Raw genomic sequence first — 18,555 nt, 5'->3', positions numbered from 1 at the left:
GTGTCTTCGATAGTGAAAAAAATTCTGGGAGTAAAAAATAGGAAATAATATTTTGGATTGACAATAAAATAAATAAATAAACTCATTTCAAACCGGACCTAATTCGCGCGCTGGCGAACGTTTGGGAAGCTTCGGGGTCTAATTACACCCCTGCCTCTTCCGCCGCCGCCGACCGCGTTCTTCGAGTCGAGCGCGCGCATACATACGCCCGTTTTGAACGTGTATGTGCGCACGGAATAAGTTACTTTGTATCGGTGCAGTGTAATAATAATTATTTATTTCTAAAATAAAATAAAATAAATAATATTACGCTTATTAATAGCTACGCTCCAACAGTGCCGACGCTCGACCGGATCGATGACCGTCGATTAATTTATAAATATGAATTCGCCTGTATTTAAATTTAATACACAATCGAATCGTCATTGTGTTAGTAAGTGCGCGCACGTACATTTTATTTATTCACATATACACACAATTAACTAATTAAGAGTGCGCGCACACACACTTACGTATTTATATGGGGGCGAGGCGCGGGCGTTCATTTGTGTGCGTGAGCCCCTTTTGCGCTACGCCTATGTGTGTGTGAGCGCAAGTTAGCGTCGGCGCGGGGCCCCGCGCGAACATTTTATTTGTATAAATCATTTAATTCCGATGCGAACGAGAGTTCTCTGCGCTCTCTATGGGTACTGAAGTAACTGCTCGAATATTCTGGAATGTCGGCGCACACGCAAGTGTACTTACAGAAGTAAAAATAATATTAAAAACAATCATCTTGTATATTTTAAATACCAAACTACCCTTTTTAGATCCAGCTTAACTTCACGGGGAGATCCAAACAGGTGGCCACTTATACCCTTCTTCCCCTCCCCCTTGAGCGTTTAAAAATTTAGTTCATAGATATATTTTACTATAATATTATTATTATTATTAATAATAACAAAATATATTCGGTATGGTCATTATTTTAATTGATTTTAACTCCTTTGATTGGTATCATAGTCGATGTCAACAAACCGATATGTAAAAAAATGCCTTAGACTAAGTCTGTCGGCCATTATTGATAAATATGAACTCATATTCGTACTCAGATGTCATAGATTCATTTATTATAAGGCATTACATTTTAAAACGAGTTAAAATTCATTTGCCTACAAACTTAGACAACGTCCAAGTTTTATCTGAATAAAAACATACAATGTCAACCAATTTATAAAAAGTAGACAGAAACTTAAAATTTAAAGATAATAAAAAATATTATTATTACTGGTTTGCTTTAGTTTTTTAAATATTTCAATCTGTTGCTGTTTCATTTTAAATTTTAGACAGTATTAAGGAAAAATATTGAGAAAAATGGAAAACCTGACATAAAGATTAAATAAATTTAAAAAATATTATTGTGGGTCCAGGTGCGATTTTTACTATTATTGAGTTCAACAGCAATTTATTTTGAAATATTAAAAAAATGTTGGACTTCATAGCAAAATACATCTGAACCTTTTATCTAAGTTAAGTAGCATTTTATAACAAAATACACAAAAAATATCGCACTACGCTTTTAAATAAACCTTGTTATCATCCTTAAAAGAAATATATCGTTCTGCTTAAAAAAATTGTAACGCTATTATCTATCACTCACTCTTATTTAACTTATTTAACACGCGAGCGAGCGAAAGGGAAAATATCTCACCGATAAGGCTTACAAAAAAAGATAGCTAGCATCCAAATTATCTAGAAAGAAGAATATTAAAACGAAATAATATGAATTATTATATTTATAACACAATTTTAGTTTTCATATTATGTTAAATTTAATTATGATTTATACATAGATGTATGAAAAATATATAAAAAAAGTTTCACTTCAACTATACAAATATTTATAATGTCATTAATATATTTAAAAGTTAAATTACACTTAGTATTAATTAATTTAATTGCACGATTTATAAGCAATTTTCATAATTTTCGAGGACCTTTAAACTAAAATCAACATATCTACACTTTTTTGATTTTGATGTAAATGTATTTTTTAAAAACAATTTTACATGTATGTAATTAGTTATTATACAGAGAAGGCCATAAGTTTTTGCACTTTTGAAAATTCAATAAAAAAACTACTAATGTTTATTTTACTGAAAGAACACAATTGGGAAAATCATGTCTAAAAAATAATGTCGTCTAAATGTCTACCATCCCGCCGCTGGCATTCCACGAATCTGGCACCTAGGTTTTGAAACACTATGACACAAAACACTTGGAATGCTGCCTATCTCTTGACAAATATTCACCTTAAGTTAGGTTATTGTTAGTATATTATATATTATAGTTATAGTTAGTTTATTCAAGTAAACACGACTTTTGAGATAACCATATTAACTACATCAAAAATTGTAAATTCTGGACTAAGGGAGGGGATGGGGGGAGTTTATTAATAATCACTTCCTTTTTTTCTAGCCCAATTACTTGAAATTTAAAGAAGAACTGTAAAATTTGACAAACATATTTTTTAGGTTACAAAATTATATCTAAATTTTTAATTTTATTTAATATTTAAGATTACTTTATTTTAATAAATTGTAAATATAAACTTATCGCTACCTGTAATACATATTTGTATTAATAATGAAATTATATTATAATAAAAGACATAATAAAATAAAAATAGGAACTCTAACAATTTATTGTTTTCCTCAGAAACCCCAAAAAATAATTCTAAACTTATGAAATATTATAGACAATTTAGTTATCTTTTATTTCAACAAACATTAGTTTCACACTTTAGTTTTGTACTTGAAAATATTGTAGAAGGATAGTACAAAAAAGTATTTTAGATCGTATTAAAATCTTGATATATTGAAAATGTAAATATGAAATTAATATTAATTTTAAGCAACTACGTACCATGACGAGAGTAAAAAATAAACAATGTTCTGCTTGAACACACTTTGAATATAACGCATAATATTGATAAAAAAATGTAATTTAAAAACTTATCGTCATAATTAACAATAAAGTTTTCATGCTTTATAAACTAAACTATTACTTAATACGTAAACTAACTTTATAAATTACAAATAATAATTAAATTAATTTGTAATTTTATAACTTTTCTTTATTTACCTGCCGAATATACGTGTATTAACAAATTCCAATAATTTTGGAAGGTTTGGAATATTGTATATGTATTTGAAATATGTAATACTAATTCGAATGATTTTTCTTATAAGAATCTCATACATGTAACAAGATGTTTTTATTAATACATTTTGTTAACGCGCTCCCTAGTTTGTAAAGCGCTGGGATAAAAGACGAGGCAGGCGAAACGCTGGTCGATCCGGGACGTTCGTTTATTATGATTAAAATAAATATAGACGTGTATTAATATTTTATTGAAATTATTTTGCGCCGCTGGTCTGCGTTTTATTTATATTTTATTGTTTTTATATTGATCTAACAGCGACGCCATTTTATTTTCGAGCGTCATTTAAAAATTGGCCAAAAAACGCAATTTCCGTCCTTGGAAGCTAAATTCAATTAGATTATTTTTTTATTCGTCCGTTAGCGCTTTAATAGCTATTTAATTGGATTTCTGCATCGCGTCATTGTTGTAATGATATAATACCGTCTGCGGCTATGTTGCATTCTCGATTAACCGGTAAAGTAAATATAAAAAATGCGACACAATTCGAAGTGGAGAAAATTATTCATATTTGGAGAAACTGAGATTTGCTAGCGTGGACCGATTCAGAACGCTGCTGACCTCGGACAATGGAAAGGGATTGAGTCCCTCTTTTCAATGAGTAAAAAAGTCGATTACAATGTAGTACACATGTTGCCCGACCTTTTATTCGCACTCGAGAGCAATCGAACCCAAAGTAAATTTCTAAGTAAGGGAGCTAAATTTAAATTAAACATTTAGCGTAAAACGTACTACGTGTTTATATTAAATTTCTCCCCCTCCCTAGAGATATTATGCTGCGTACGCCGCAGATCAATATAGTAAACGTCATATTAATACATACTCGAGCACAAAATATTCCACGTTACATAAATACTATTAATTAAACTTTGGAAGAAAATACAACTTGCATGGATAATGTGATTCAATTCCGCTAATAACGGCTAGATCATTTTTCATATAAGATTTCCAACGTGACTCAGTGGGGGGGATCGATGATTAATCGTGAGCATAAAAAAGAAACACATTTTGTTTTTAAAAACCCACGCACGACTTATTTTTAATATAAAATAAACAGTGCCATGATATTTTTATTCGTTATAAAACAATATTTAGCAAGCGCTGTTTCAATTCTTCGTATAATAAAAATTCAATATGGCGGACGCGTTATGATATTTCTGTAAATGTATGAGTATATTGAAAAGAATTAATTTATTTATGTATGTAATTTTGGTATGAATATATTTCATTTTAATATACATATATAAAGAAATGGCTCAGAATCACTAAAAATAATACTGACATAGCAACTCGTATTTTTTTAAAATTATTAAAGTAATTTAACGACACATTATTCAATAGCTTATTATTTATAATAAACACATAGACCATTGGATACGTTTACATAAAATTAACAATAAATATGTATTATGTACATTCATGAATAACGCGATTGTTTCGTAATCACGTAATTCTAATAGTTAATGACTCACCATATTTTAAATCCATTTTTTATGATGTAAAATTTGTAAGTATATTTATATAATATAAATGTAAGTGTATAAAATAATACACACACATAAACGCTGTCGGCAAAATATGTCATTGTGTGTGGCGTTGAATTTAAATTAGTTATGTACGTACGATTTTCAAACTTTTCCACGTTGTTTAAGTTTAAAATATATTTTATTTAAAGAATAAATAATATAAGCAACTATCTTATTGTTATTAGTGTTAAAATTACTTTCAGCTTAGGTGAGAGTTATGGAAGAATATATCTATGAAACATTATTAATTTAATTATTAATTTAAAATAAATGCTTATGGGTAAATATATAATAAATAATATAATTCTTAATTATAGTACTTTAAGAGTACTGGTAGAAGATTAGGCAATCATGATACGAAAAAGTAACAAAACTGCACAATTAGTATGCTTTCGTGTTTTACTGTAAATTAGTTAATCACGAATAGAAACGAGCACTGTCGTGAAAGAGAAATTGTTCTCATCTGTTTCTTTTGCTTGTTTGTTTATTGTTGACTTTACATTTCATTCGTAAACATGACTATAATTATCAATCGACCACTTGTACTTAATAATGTATTTTTATTATATCATGTAAGTTAAGATCTAGCTCGATTTAAATTAATTAATTATTGCTATTATAAAAATCCAAGAAAACTAAATCTGGATTGTTCGTCTAGAATTATAACTAAATAAATCAACAAGAATAACTAAATATAAAAATCGCAGGTACACATGCGATTCGAAGCCTGAACTTTAAATTTATAAGTAATCACTCCCACCACAACTCCATCGTAATGTTTCAAAGGCATTATGAGTTTTCTTGAGAAACATATATGATATTTGGAAAGGTAATTTATAATAGAAAAATTTAAGACTTTATTATTGTTTATAAATACATATGTTGTACAATTATTATACATTTTTATTTATTTTCATAAATATTACACAAACTATGTAAACATTTTCGAGGATGATCACAATTATTTAATTATTACTAGGTAGATTACTGTTACAATTAAATTTGAGATGTCGCTACGGAATCGAACATGCAATTAAGGAATTTGCGTACTATAGAAAGAGTACTTTCCCCAATTTTGTCAGCTCTAAAAAATTCCATAAATAATCTAAATATTTTTTTAATGTACATGTACCTATTAGAACAGTCATCCGAGCTGCCAACTTTTCATTTTTCGTTGCGCGATAACTTGTTAGTCTGTTTATTACGCTACTAATATACAAGACCATGAAACTCACGCGTGACGTCATCATGAAGAGGTATACCAATCTAGTACTAATGTTTTTTAATATGAAAATTAAATTATAAAAAAGAGTTTTCATATTAAGCGTGTGTATCTCGAATAGTGTAATATATTCAGAGTCTGTCTCGGATTCAATTCTAAATGCAAACTACTCAAAACATTTTTTCTTAAAAAAATATATATTTCAATAAAATAAATTAATTGCATATACTTCTAATTTAGCAAATGCTCGTGTCATAGTCTCACAAATATGTAATTTCAACGCCAGACAAAAACCTACAACATAAATGTTAATTGGGATTTTTATTAATACAATGGTCTCTTAAATATTTAGTCTTTTTTGATATTTAAAACTATAAATACATTTAATATGAATATGTATTCTTATATTTTGTAGTTCACACTGCAAAATATATTTGGTTGACTGGCGAAAGTCTGCTTGTATTTCAAATTCACATTTCTCATAATTATTAGAAAAAAACAGTTAAATAAATTACTGATCGTCTGTGGCTTTTGATATAAAAACTAGAATACAGCTGAAGATTTGCAGCTGATGTGTGGCAAGTTGCACCGTCTTGTTGAAACCACATGTCTTCCACGTCAATATTTTCGATTTTGTGGGCGGGCATTTAAATGATATTATTTTTCATGAATAATGAAATACATCAAATGTTCGATTAGTAAAAGAAAATCCGAAGATATCTTTAAATTTGTGTTTTTTTTTATAAGAAAGTTCGGAAATTGGGTTACTTTTTAGTTATGAGGCCCCGCCAATTATATAAAATGTTTAAGAGTAGCCTTCTGCTAATAAGTTGAAAATTCAAAAAATAATAGATTTTATTAAATTCGAAATTTATTTTATTAACCCATTTCAAAATTTATTTTTATCCTTTACCCAATATTAAGAGAAATTTTACATGCTTAATATATTACTTTTACTATAAATTTCATTGAAAATTTTATTAATCTTTAGGATGCCATTAACACAATTAAGTGCTTGCAAAGTTTTGAAAAGTTTATAAGGGACGAAGGAAATGCAATTATTATGTTAGTAAATAAATATTATTACCATATTCTGTTGATTTTTATATATATATTATATGTACGAACAACACTTTAATATTATACTTGGGCAGTATAATGGATAATTTAATAATTTTACTTTCATTCTTAATGGTATAAGAAAATAATATAATTAAATCTGACTAGATTTCCTAATAGTTTAAATTTTTTTGATATTTTATATTTTAGAAAAAATTTGAGACGTAATATAATTTTTATCGCAGTAGCGATGAGATTTTGCAAATTATCACACATTATTAATATTTTATACGCTTCATCTTTCGGTTCAACGACACGAAATTAATACGCTTAAAAATTTATGTATATACAAATTTTTTCACGTATTATGTATTTCATTTTACGAATAGCGCATAAATTAGCATTCATAATTTTTGATGATGTTCACACTAATTATGTATACGAAAGCGAAAATGTCAATCGGCCGCTAGAGGCGCTGCAGCGGCGAATGACGTGAGGTACATAACCTCAACGCTTCGCTGCTCCACTTTTAGATTTCTACCGAAACAACGCAATTTTTAACCTCAGAGCGAACAAATTTAGTACGTATCAACTTTATTAACGGGTGTTTATGTTATTTATTCACCATTTTGCCGATATATATGTTATTGAAATTTCATCAGTATCCATTTACCTTCATTACTGTAATCTCATTATATCTGATAAGCGACCCTATAACATTTCACATTTGAGTCACACGAAACCACGAATGCGCTCTTTATAATATGACTTAATACCATTGTTTTTTATTCATATTACAGAAAGATGAAGTTTTGGGTTATATTAGCCCAAGCGCTATTGATATTAGGCCTATCGGCTTTAGTATCCCCGAGTCTTGAAGATGCCTCTCTGCTTCAAGATAATGAGTTTGCAGAATTTGAGCAATTCGACTCGGACGATGATTCACAAGAGATCGGCATTGGAAGCAATACTCAACCGCAATTCAATAACATAGACGACCTAGATGAAGATATTTTAGTAGAAGTGAGGAAAAATATATACTTTTGAACCTATTAATACAATCATTATCAAATAACCCTTCTTTGTATCAGGATGAAGATAACGAGTTTGAACACTTTCAAGATCCCGAAGAGTTTGAAGGATTCACCGAAGATGCGCCGAATCCTGCGCAAGAACAACCGAAAATCACAATAACAAAGGCATTGATTTTTAAATCATACTTATTCATTGTACGTTATGTTGTTTTTTATATTTATTATATTTATTTAGGTTCCAATTATGGTAAGAGCCAGATGGGAAGCTTATTGGGCAGAAGGATTGTTAGTGTTGGGATTAGCAGCTTACGGAGCTACTTTTCTGATCGGAAGATCTAAGAATAGTTCGATTGTAGCGGCGTTCACCCAATTCCATAAGCCTTTGTTAGACGACAACTTTACACTCGTCGGTTAGTCATTTTAACTATATATATTAATTTTCTTTCTTTATCCAAAATGTTAATAAAACTATATTTCAGGCGAAGAAGGCGGTGAACCTGGCGGCTGGAAGAAAGAAGCTGAACATTATTATACGATGTGGTGTAGTGGTAGAACTTGTTGTGAAGGGATGTTGTTAACTTTGAAGTTGATAAAGGTTTTAATTTGTTCTGCAAAAATATTTTTATGATTAAACTTGTAAGATTCTAATATGAATTAAATTTTACAGAGGCAAGATTTGGTTCATTTGGGCATTGGACTCTTCAGACCGAGTTTAGATATGCTATTGGTAAAAATTGATTTGGGAAAAGACGATATGGACAACTTTGTTTTTTGCGCCGCTCAGAAGAAAACTGCCATCAAACTGTCAAAGGAAATGGCAGATCTTGTGAGTATTATATATATTTACAGTGAATGTGTATTTTTCAGTGAAGTTGTATTCATTAGTAAAAATATAATTTCACTGTTTCAATGAAATCATATACCAATACATGTTCACTGGTAGATGTATATTTGTATCTTTACGTTTTAAAAACTTAAGTTGCCAAAATTTATTTTACTAAAAAGTTATTTATCTAAAAAACTAAAATAAACCGGTAAAAGTGACTTGTAACATAGCTGTTTTAATTTTGGCTTTTTATTTATTTATAAATCTATTCGAAAATTCAAATAAATTAGCCGCCCTGGGAAAAAATATTTTTTCCGCCCTTTACATATTATTATCTTAAAATATGATTTTTTAACAGCGAAGTTTTGTAGGCATTTTTAATTTTTTTATAAAATAAGTAAAAACCTTATTTTATAAAAAATACAATGTATTTCTATAAGAAATAATAACAAAAAACACTAAGCATAAAATTAATGAAAAAAGTTAAGAACTAATAACATAAAAATACAATATTTCAGGTATAAGTTCCTTCAGCCATTTTTATACATACTTTAAATAAAAGGAGCGGAACATTGCCTTCAAAAGCAAATTAATGCAGTATAGACTTGAGAGTTAAACCCAGTGATTCAATTGTTAAAGAATACTAAAGAGTTTTTTGAAAAATCATTTCCAGATGGTCAGAATTTATATTAAATGGTAAGAATTATTTTGACAAATGGTCAGAATCAATTTTTTCAGTCAGTATTTATATTATATGCTTTGTATTTTAACCTTAAGGTCAGTTTTATGATGACAAATGGTCAGTATAATAATACATAGTCATTATCAAGATGTTTTAGGGCCAACTTGTTTAGTTGGGTTCGCAACATTGTCAGATGTAACACAACAAGCCGAGCGCGCTTTTCTCCACTGTTGTTGTTATTCTCGCTTCGTTTGTCGCTCTGAATACCTTCGCATCTTACATACAATTAAATAGATTCGTTGAGAGTTATTCATGGGGTGTTCAATGTTTTGAATAATAGTTTTGGTGTTAGCGAGAGATTTTATGAAATATTCCTAAAATAAATAATTTGTTGTCTATTTATATTTATAAATGTAATATTTTTTTAATTCACATGATTGTCCTATGACCATATACGATTTTTATTCCAACCATGTGCTATTTATTCTGACCTTGAATAATATAATTATGACCATTCATTATTTTAATTCTGATCGTTCTATATTTTTATTTTAATCATTTGACATTTATTCTGACCCTTAATAATATAATTATGACCATTTAATTTGTTGCCATATTTAACCTTTTAACCAGGCAATTTCTTATTACGTGTTTTTAAAAAATAAAATAAATTTGCCGAATTAGAATTCAAATTCTTTAAAATTTTAAAGTTAAATGTATCTATCAAAAAATAAACAGAACGCAGAGAGCGGACTATAAAATTCGCCAAAGAATTGCCATGCACTGGCTCTTGTAATGATATAATATAAGATACGACAAAATTCCTCCCTCCCGTTAAAAACACTTTAAAATTCAATGACTACTTTTTGCACCACGTCTGTTATTTTTGAAATATAATTTCGACGCCTTTAGGCATCATACCTGGTTAAGTAGTTAAATAACTTATACTGATTTTTATTAATTATTTTTCAGAGTGTATTTTGTGGTGAGAAACGTCCAGGAGAAAAATGCGGTCTTCCCGAATCGTTCTCAGTATTGTCCGAAATCGGCGAGTCTACTCAGGCCATGTTGGATCAACGTGTCTGTGCTGCTTTCGAAAAATTCGGACATCTGATCGATCATATTCACATAAGCGATCAATTCTCTGGACCGAAACAGACTGAGTTAGTAGATAATGTAACTGTGTTCATAAATATCTTGCTTTCTTAAATATTGTATATTTATAGAGAAACTAGTACTACAAAACTACCTGACGCTCAACGCGTTATGCTTATCGGAATAGTCGTACCGTGCACAGTGGCAGGAGTTGAAAAAGGTTGTGAAGCGATTGCGCCTGTACTTACACTTATGTTTTACATGATGGAAAAACTGAAGCGCTTTAAGCTCTCCAAAGAGGTCGGTTAATACATATTTTTAAGAAATAAATTAGTGTTTTAACATCATTAATGACTTAATCTCATTAATTAGGGATCCTTGAAGTCGGACCGCAATCGCCAAAAAGTAGAAGAAGCTTTCTTACGCAGCACTCATGCCGCTCGTCAACAGCTCGCCGCTCAACGTCGAGAAGACAAACGCCGTTTAGAAAAAGATCGCATGATGGCGGTAAGATCGTAACTGATCAGTCTTTCTCGGTGATATTTATTTTGTTATGAAACTTATGTTCAAAATGTTACGTTTTCAGGAAGAGGATCCCGAGAAGCAGCGCCGCTGGGAGCGCAAGGAGCAGAAACGTCAGCTGAAGAAGAAGACCCCAAAGATGAAGCAACTCAAAGTCAAGGCTCTGTAAAAGCCGAAGTCCTAAAATACTCAAATTGCATCTTTAAATAAATCATTGGCAATAATTAAGTCGTGGTATTGTTACAATTTTTTTAATCATATTATAATGTGAAATTTTAAGAATTTCTACTATAAAACGAATAAACTAGTCGTTTAGATTTAAATATGTTTATTATCGTTTATAAACTAACTACAAACGTAATTTATTTATTGTATTACTTTTATATGGTACGCGTCAAAATGTACGCTTACGAACATTGTTACAGGTTTTATGAAAGAGTTATTGAGAATTGTCAATAATAAGATCTAGTTATTTTGAAATAATCTTTGGTTTTAAAACAAAGTAAAGAAAAAATTATATATATGTATAAATAAAATTAAAAGTAGTTTACATTGTCAACATTTTATATACGTGTTTTAAAATAACTTATTTTATATATGAGTATTGCCGAAAGGTTTTCGGAGATCATCAATATGAAAAATATTAAAATTCTACTCTTTTTTTTATACAGATATTACAAAATGGACGTAATTCTTTTTTTAAACAATATACGAATTCGTAGTTCTCAATGATTACTGTATAAAAAATGTAAAATAAGTCTTTTCTATGGAATCTTTAAAAAATTTTAAACTTCAAGTCTTTTAGTGAAAAGCTTAGTACTTTCGGCACTACCAATATATTGATAATATAAAAATAATTGAAACACATGTCTCATAGGTTTGCACCGAAAAGTCTATAGTTTAAAATTTATATTTAACGAGGAAGAACCTTAAAAGCTAAAATAAATATAAAATATTATTTACAATTTATAAAAAAGTTATTTATACCCTTTTTTAGTTAAATTCGTTGTTAATTGTATTTTTCTCCCATATATTATTTTCTTAATAAAGTGCCAATATTATATTAACACTAGCGCACAATCTTTTACTTAAATTAATTTATAATTGAGCCTAACGATGGTTTTGGGAAACAAATACTCGTTGTAATTGATGAAATCTGCTATGACGACATTAACTCGGATCGTATCCGTTGACGGAACAGGAGGTGGACGTCCTGGAGTGAGATTTTCAATCCACGGAAGCACTTTTTTGACGATCGGCTTAGCGCAGCTGTCTTTTATATTTGAGCGCCATCTTTAAACAAGAAAAATTCGTATTATAAACAAAACAAAACATTTTTAGTGACAAAGATTAATGTTTGAACAACATGCACCTGCTCACACCACAGCTACTACTTTGTAATGAACATCTTATGCTTTACCTGATCGAAAATAATGCTACAAAACGTCGTTTCAGAACTTATAGTCCTTATGTACACTTGCTGGAGTGGTAGACATGCATCACGATATTGAACTTTCATTCAGTAAGGAATTTAAATTACTACTCAAAAATTGAATGAAAACACTGCTACACTATGGTCTATATTGCAAGTGCAGCGGCCATTTTAAGCTACTGTCTTAATGTTTCAAGCCTGATTCATCACCTGTCGACCATTCTATAAACTATATCTAACACTGCTGTAATTTAAAGACAATAGCATTTTAATCATATTATTTTTAATCACCTAAACACGATGAACGCAGTTGTCGGCGTAAGAACAGATTGCAATACAAAACCAGCGGAAGGCGGTCTATGAACGTTCGCCATCCATCGCAGCAATCCTTGAGTGTTCACTTGTCGAGGCCAAGGCGTCGGCAACTGGCCGTTTCTCCAAAATCTGGCTGTGCTCACAACGACATCGTTCCGGTAAACAATTATGACCTACAAATACCATATCAGTTTTACGTCAATGAAATCATATTTACACATCGATGATTTACCTGCTGTTTTCGCTTATTCATCGAGTCCAAAGTGATAAGTTCTAGATCACGTTGCGGCGGACATATCCGCGTGCCGTATGTGTTTATCAAAATGGCGAATAAATGTCGATGATCATCCATTTGAAAATCATAGAAATGTTGACAGTCGAGAATTATCACCTAAACGTAAACATATTTTGCTCAAAAATAGACTTTGAATGTTTATATAGTACAAATAATTGGTTAAAAAATTAGCAATTATCGATTAACATTTAAATAATCATAATATTTACTACGCTATGATTATACATAACAGCAAACAGGTATTAATTAAATGTTAATGATGTAAATAAGTATTACTAATTATTGACATTCCAGTAGTCATAATATTATGATTATATTTAAAAGCATATTTACTTCATTAGGGTGTGAGTCTAGAAATTCTTTGATTTGCTTCAATGGTTCGGTTATCTCATCGGCGTACAATCCATGGGTGAAAAATATGTTTCGTGTACCGTCTTTGGTGGCCAATCTTAGATCAAAATATCTAAAAAAACAGTAAAATTTAATTAAAGCGCTCAATGGACATTTAAATTACAAATCGTCAGTCTTGAAGAAGTCTAATCTTAAAGATAGTTGCAAGTTACAAAAAATAGAAATCATTAAATAGTATTTGTCACGGTCTGCGTTACCCAGACCTGACGAAAGAGGAGACCAACCAATGTAAATAAATAACCGGGGCCTGGATCAAGTGGAAAAATTGTGTAAATTTTATTCAAAATTCGGGCGATTGATTGATATATTTTTAATTTTTAAATGTAAATATTTCCTGAGTCTGAGTTTCCGAGTACTGGATCTCTGTTCCTTTATTAGTTTATGACTTTAAAATTCTCCATGGGTCACAGTGAAGAAATTATAAAATGGTTTTAATTTACATTTTTTGGTTTTATTTTCGTTTATACAAGAAAACCCATAATTGTGCGAACTATGAGTCTTTAAATATTATAGTTTAGATGTCATTTAGTTTGGCTGCCATTCTAAGTAACAGCGTTATATGATAGTTGTGCTTCGACTCCCTCTACGTTATAGTGCCATTTATGAAGCGGAAAAAGGATTGATGTGATTTTTGCCTTGTATTTGTTATTTTAACTGGAATTAAAAAGATTCAATGTCAACTGTAAGAGTAGCAAAATTAAAACTAAAGGTTTAAAGGAATATTGAACAAAGGTGCTTTGTCAAATAAAAACGAGTGAAATCGCCATCTAGGAGCATTAAGAAAGTTTAAAGAGCAACTAAGCTCACAATATCTAGGCAAACTTTCAAATGACATTATCGCTAATTACCGTAACAAAAACTAATTAATCGCGGCTTAAATACCTTAACAGCTTTGAACCGGCCCCTGCACATGTGAATAATTTCGCTTGGCATTACACTACAGGGTCGTATATGAGCGTATTTTTTATAGGACCCATCAGGTGAGATTTTCCATTCGTTTAGTAATTTATTCCAATAATATTTTATTATTCTAATGCGTATTTAGTTTTATTTATCAAAATTTAAAACAATCCGGCAAAGATGGAAATATGTATCATTATTTCTGTTCTTCAATTTTATTATTATTATATTATAAAAAAAAGGTACGATTTATCAGGGAATTATTTTAAGAGATATGTGTATTTAAATAAATACTTTGTTCCATAAAACGAATTCTTTGTGCATTTAAGTAAAGTAAATCTTTTTTTAGATTTTTTCAGAAAGGATTTGTTGAGAGTTAATCAAGGGGTATTCACTGTTCTGACAAAAACTCGCATACTCGTATTTAATCTGTCCAACAATAATACGCAAACAATTCGTTTCATGGAACAATTATTTTATATATTGCTTATTTAAATTGTCTTCTAAAAAAATGTAATTTTCGAGTAAATGTTCTAAAAAAAATTCTAAAAAAGATTGCTGCGAAAGCTAAAAAAAGATCACCTCAAACATTTTTGTTCAAGAAGGTTTTGACAAAGAAGGGCAAAGGAACGAAAACATTTTTGAGGAGGACGTATATATTAGAATATATATTACCCAAAAAGTGTTATAAATACCTTATTCCGCTATGCAATTGTTGATTAACGTCAATATCTTGGGTCTTTGTCCATCGTACAATCGTGCCTTTGAACATAGGCCACAGTTGCCTTACGATCGGTGGAGAATCGGGAGCTATATCACTGTTGCGAGTCAACGAATACGTCATAGAGTCATGACTACCTGTTGTTATTGCGATTTAACATTAGTTGAAGATTATTAATGCATAAAACGAGATAATTAGACCATACCTGGTATCGCCAAATAGATGAACGGTGAAACCCTTATCGACTCTGGCAGCATCGACATCCAATTCTCCAAATCAATCTCAACGTCGTCATCCGCCATTGTGGTACAGAAAAACAGACATCAAACTCCCAAGATCGCCTCGATTGCCATTATTCGTCATATAATGAGTAAAAACCGTGTCCTTGCTTGTCTTACGTCAGCCATCTGCGAGCCGAGTATTCGCAAATTACACAATTAAGATAAAAAACGTTATAAACAACGTCTTTTGCGGTCGCGGAACGCGGGGCGATCGCAGCGCCACTATACGTCAAAAACAGCTGATTTTGATAGACCATACATATTTTTTATTGTGGTTATGGTTTATTACTGTATTTAATTTATTATAATAATATTTTAAATATCCAATAGCTTTTGTAAACCTGACTTTTTATTATTTATTTATTATATAAACATTACATTTGTTGCAAAATGTATTTACCGTTAACCGTCTGAATTTAAACTTTTTTTTAATATTGTGTAGAATTATTCCAAAACTCGGCAGCGCGGTAAGAGAATGGGAGGTAAGGTAAGGATATGGAATAGCTTAGTAAGATAGAAATTTTAGTAATATCTAAAAGTCTTTTGTCGATAAAGCTACAATTGACAAATATCAGGATAGTGACATTAACGGCCTTAACCGACGCAGTATCCGGCATGACCCTTGATACAGATGCAAGTTTTTTTAAATAAATATTTTATATTTGTATTTTTTACATTTAATAATACACTATGGCAATCGTCTTTTTTAATCTTAACATAAAGACATTTATACACTAGAGGCTTATGGCACCTAAAAGTGCCATAAACCTATAAGCCTAATAATAAAGTTATTTAGTATAATTTAAGGCTGTAAATCTCTTCAATTTATTGAACTATAATATGTTAAAAAATATGGCATAAATATGTGCCCCCCACATATTAAAAATATTCAAAATAGCACGCAAAATTTTTAAATAAGAATAACTTCCCGACTCATTTGACTACGAATATTTCGACTAACATATGATAATATAAGCTTTTACCCCCCTTAATCAAACTAAAAATATTTTTTATTCGTTAACTTTAGGTGGTCATTAGTTTTAATGAAATGTCTAAAAAAAATCGCGCTACAGAATACATTTTGACTGAAGTACCCACGGCAATGGTTTAAAAAGAACTTATTATTTTGTATAATAGTAAACATTACAAAGCCCAGAAGCTACGGGTTCAGGGTCCGCCAGCAAACTTGAATTTTTATTTATAAAAAATGCGCTATTATTAAAAACCAGTTTCAACTACAAAGTGACATATAATTATATATTATAATACACATAATCATTTATAATTACTAAAATAGATGGCACTGATTTACCACATTGTAATGCATTCAGCTCACGTCTGTCAAGTTACAACGGAAAATTAAAAACACAGACAAAAAACTACATACACACTGCGATTTGGATAAACTTTGTGTAGTATTTGTATTTTAGTATCCGATACATATACTTTGTCTATAATAACCTCCTGTCTCTTAGGGGTGTTGGTGAAATTATGTAACTTTTCCCAAACGATGAAATTTCTTATTTAAATCATAGATTTGGCATTTCCAAATTCGAACTATGTGAATTTCATTGATAACCGATTTAAATGTCATATTTCAAGCGGACTACATATTTTATCAACACATATAAAACATATTTAATTTTTAAAATATTGGAATTTGTCTTGCGATAAGCGCATCAATTGAGGAGCTCTAGGAAACTGTGTACTCTGTATAATAACCCCCGAGCATAGTTTTTGGTTTGGTTGCTAAATAATGAAACCGACTCAATTTTAACAGAAAAGGCGCAAGAAATATTTCTCAGATACCTATACTTGAGGGAATATATACATTGTACATTTTTATTTCCTACAGAATTTCAACAAGGTATGCTGGGAATCGCTTCGACGAATGTACTTTGAAAATATACTCAATTCGGAGATTCTGCAAAAGCTTCGTTTTTGTGTGCCACCTAATTATCAATGCTTGCGTTCCCAGATATGGTTTGAAAAACATTAGAATTAAGCAACTCTCCAATAAGCGCAGATATCAAACTTTTTTAACCATTCCTCGAATAGCACTCGTAGTTGCTGGACGCATTGGTCTAGCCATTCTGCACATGTCATTTCAGTTTTATTGAGGTAGGGGGAATGACTTAAGGAGCCAGCCAGTGGTCGTTTTTCAGTATTTTGATTTTATTAAAATTCATAGTATTTCATTACATAAAATGAATTTTTGCCCAAATTTAATGGGGGACAAATGCTTCCTTTTTTCCCCTGTAACTGAAAGCACCGTTTGTCCTAACGCTGGGCATGTGCACCACTCCCCCTTTTCGACAAAATTTTTAATAGTGAAAAATCTGAAAATTGTTTATAAAAAAACAGTAATTTGTTGCTTTAGTAATTTTAGATGTTTCTTCAGATTTCATCAAATGTCATAAAAAGAATAATAATAGCTACTAATCACATTATCACAGAAATAACTGAACTTAACTTATGTTCCCAAGAATAATAAAAATATTTATTCCAAGCATGTTTTTTCGAGTATGAACTATTTTTTTATTGTACTTTGACAGTGTTTTGAGAGGCTTTTTACTAAGTGGTATTTATTTTCAACAATAATTCTAGAGAATGAAGTTTTAAAATTTAAAGAAATTTAAGTATAAAAAAATTGACAAAAGTGGAGAGGAGCTCTATTCAATAAAGCGACGTGACGGTTTGTTTTGGTTCTTGTACGGCTTGAATGTTCTACGCGTGGATTGTAAATTCATATAATAATGCAAACAAGTTTATTATTCCCTTTGTAGAGATACTTGAGGAGTTTGGTTTGAATTGGGACTCCATACAGTGAATTTAAAATAAGTTTAATATTAATAAATATTAGTAAAGCTTGAATATCCATTTGCTCTCACCGAAGGTGACGTGTCTCGTATATTGCAAAAGTGCATTTTTCGTTGGATGGAAACGGCGCGTTCACGAAGTGCGTATAACATAGATGTTATGAAATGTGTGCGGCACAGTTCGCTTTCAGGTCCGGTAGGGGCGCTGGCCTC

At 30.4% G+C, this 18,555-nt stretch overlaps 2 protein-coding genes across 5 annotated transcripts; one reads left to right on the top strand and one right to left on the bottom strand.

The window, feature by feature from the left end:
• Positions 1-188: 188 nt before the first annotated feature.
• LOC148229231 (PAT complex subunit CCDC47) lies at positions 189-11,491 on the top strand. Of its 3 annotated transcripts, XM_088198514.1 has the most exons (11): positions 189-261; positions 337-433; positions 7,810-8,032; positions 8,101-8,208; positions 8,279-8,453; positions 8,523-8,638; positions 8,711-8,869; positions 10,524-10,714; positions 10,778-10,946; positions 11,019-11,153; positions 11,233-11,491. In XM_088198514.1, the coding sequence occupies exons 3-11, from the start codon at positions 7,814-7,816 to the stop codon at positions 11,335-11,337; spliced, it is 1,377 nt and encodes a 458-aa protein (XP_088054640.1). In that variant the 5' UTR covers positions 189-261; positions 337-433; positions 7,810-7,813; the 3' UTR covers positions 11,338-11,491. The 3 variants fall into 3 exon arrangements, with proteins under 3 accessions (XP_088054640.1, XP_088054641.1, XP_088054639.1); XM_088198515.1 differs by lacking the exons at positions 189-261; positions 337-433 and adding an exon at positions 7,471-7,590 and having other exon boundaries at positions 11,019-11,150; XM_088198513.1 differs by lacking the exons at positions 189-261; positions 337-433 and adding an exon at positions 7,471-7,590.
• LOC148229230 (PI-PLC X domain-containing protein 3) lies at positions 11,480-18,555 on the bottom strand. Of its 2 annotated transcripts, none has more exons than XM_088198559.1 (7): positions 18,415-18,555; positions 15,448-15,649; positions 15,217-15,379; positions 13,544-13,673; positions 13,148-13,306; positions 12,892-13,088; positions 11,480-12,461 (listed from the first exon to the last, which is right to left on the bottom strand). In XM_088198559.1, the coding sequence occupies exons 2-7, from the start codon at positions 15,542-15,544 to the stop codon at positions 12,257-12,259; spliced, it is 951 nt and encodes a 316-aa protein (XP_088054685.1). In that variant the 5' UTR covers positions 15,545-15,649; positions 18,415-18,555; the 3' UTR covers positions 11,480-12,256. The 2 variants fall into 2 exon arrangements, with proteins under 2 accessions (XP_088054685.1, XP_088054686.1); XM_088198560.1 differs by lacking the exon at positions 18,415-18,555 and adding an exon at positions 15,924-16,110.

This window comes from Plectrocnemia conspersa, unplaced genomic scaffold (genome assembly GCF_051122295.1).
Source record: "Plectrocnemia conspersa isolate PC_06_02 unplaced genomic scaffold, ASM5112229v1 ptg000011l, whole genome shotgun sequence".
Taxonomy (NCBI): Eukaryota; Metazoa; Arthropoda; class Insecta; order Trichoptera; family Polycentropodidae; genus Plectrocnemia; species Plectrocnemia conspersa.
The sequence above is the reverse complement of the archived record's forward strand: the minus strand, read 5'-3'. Positions and strand labels throughout refer to the sequence as shown.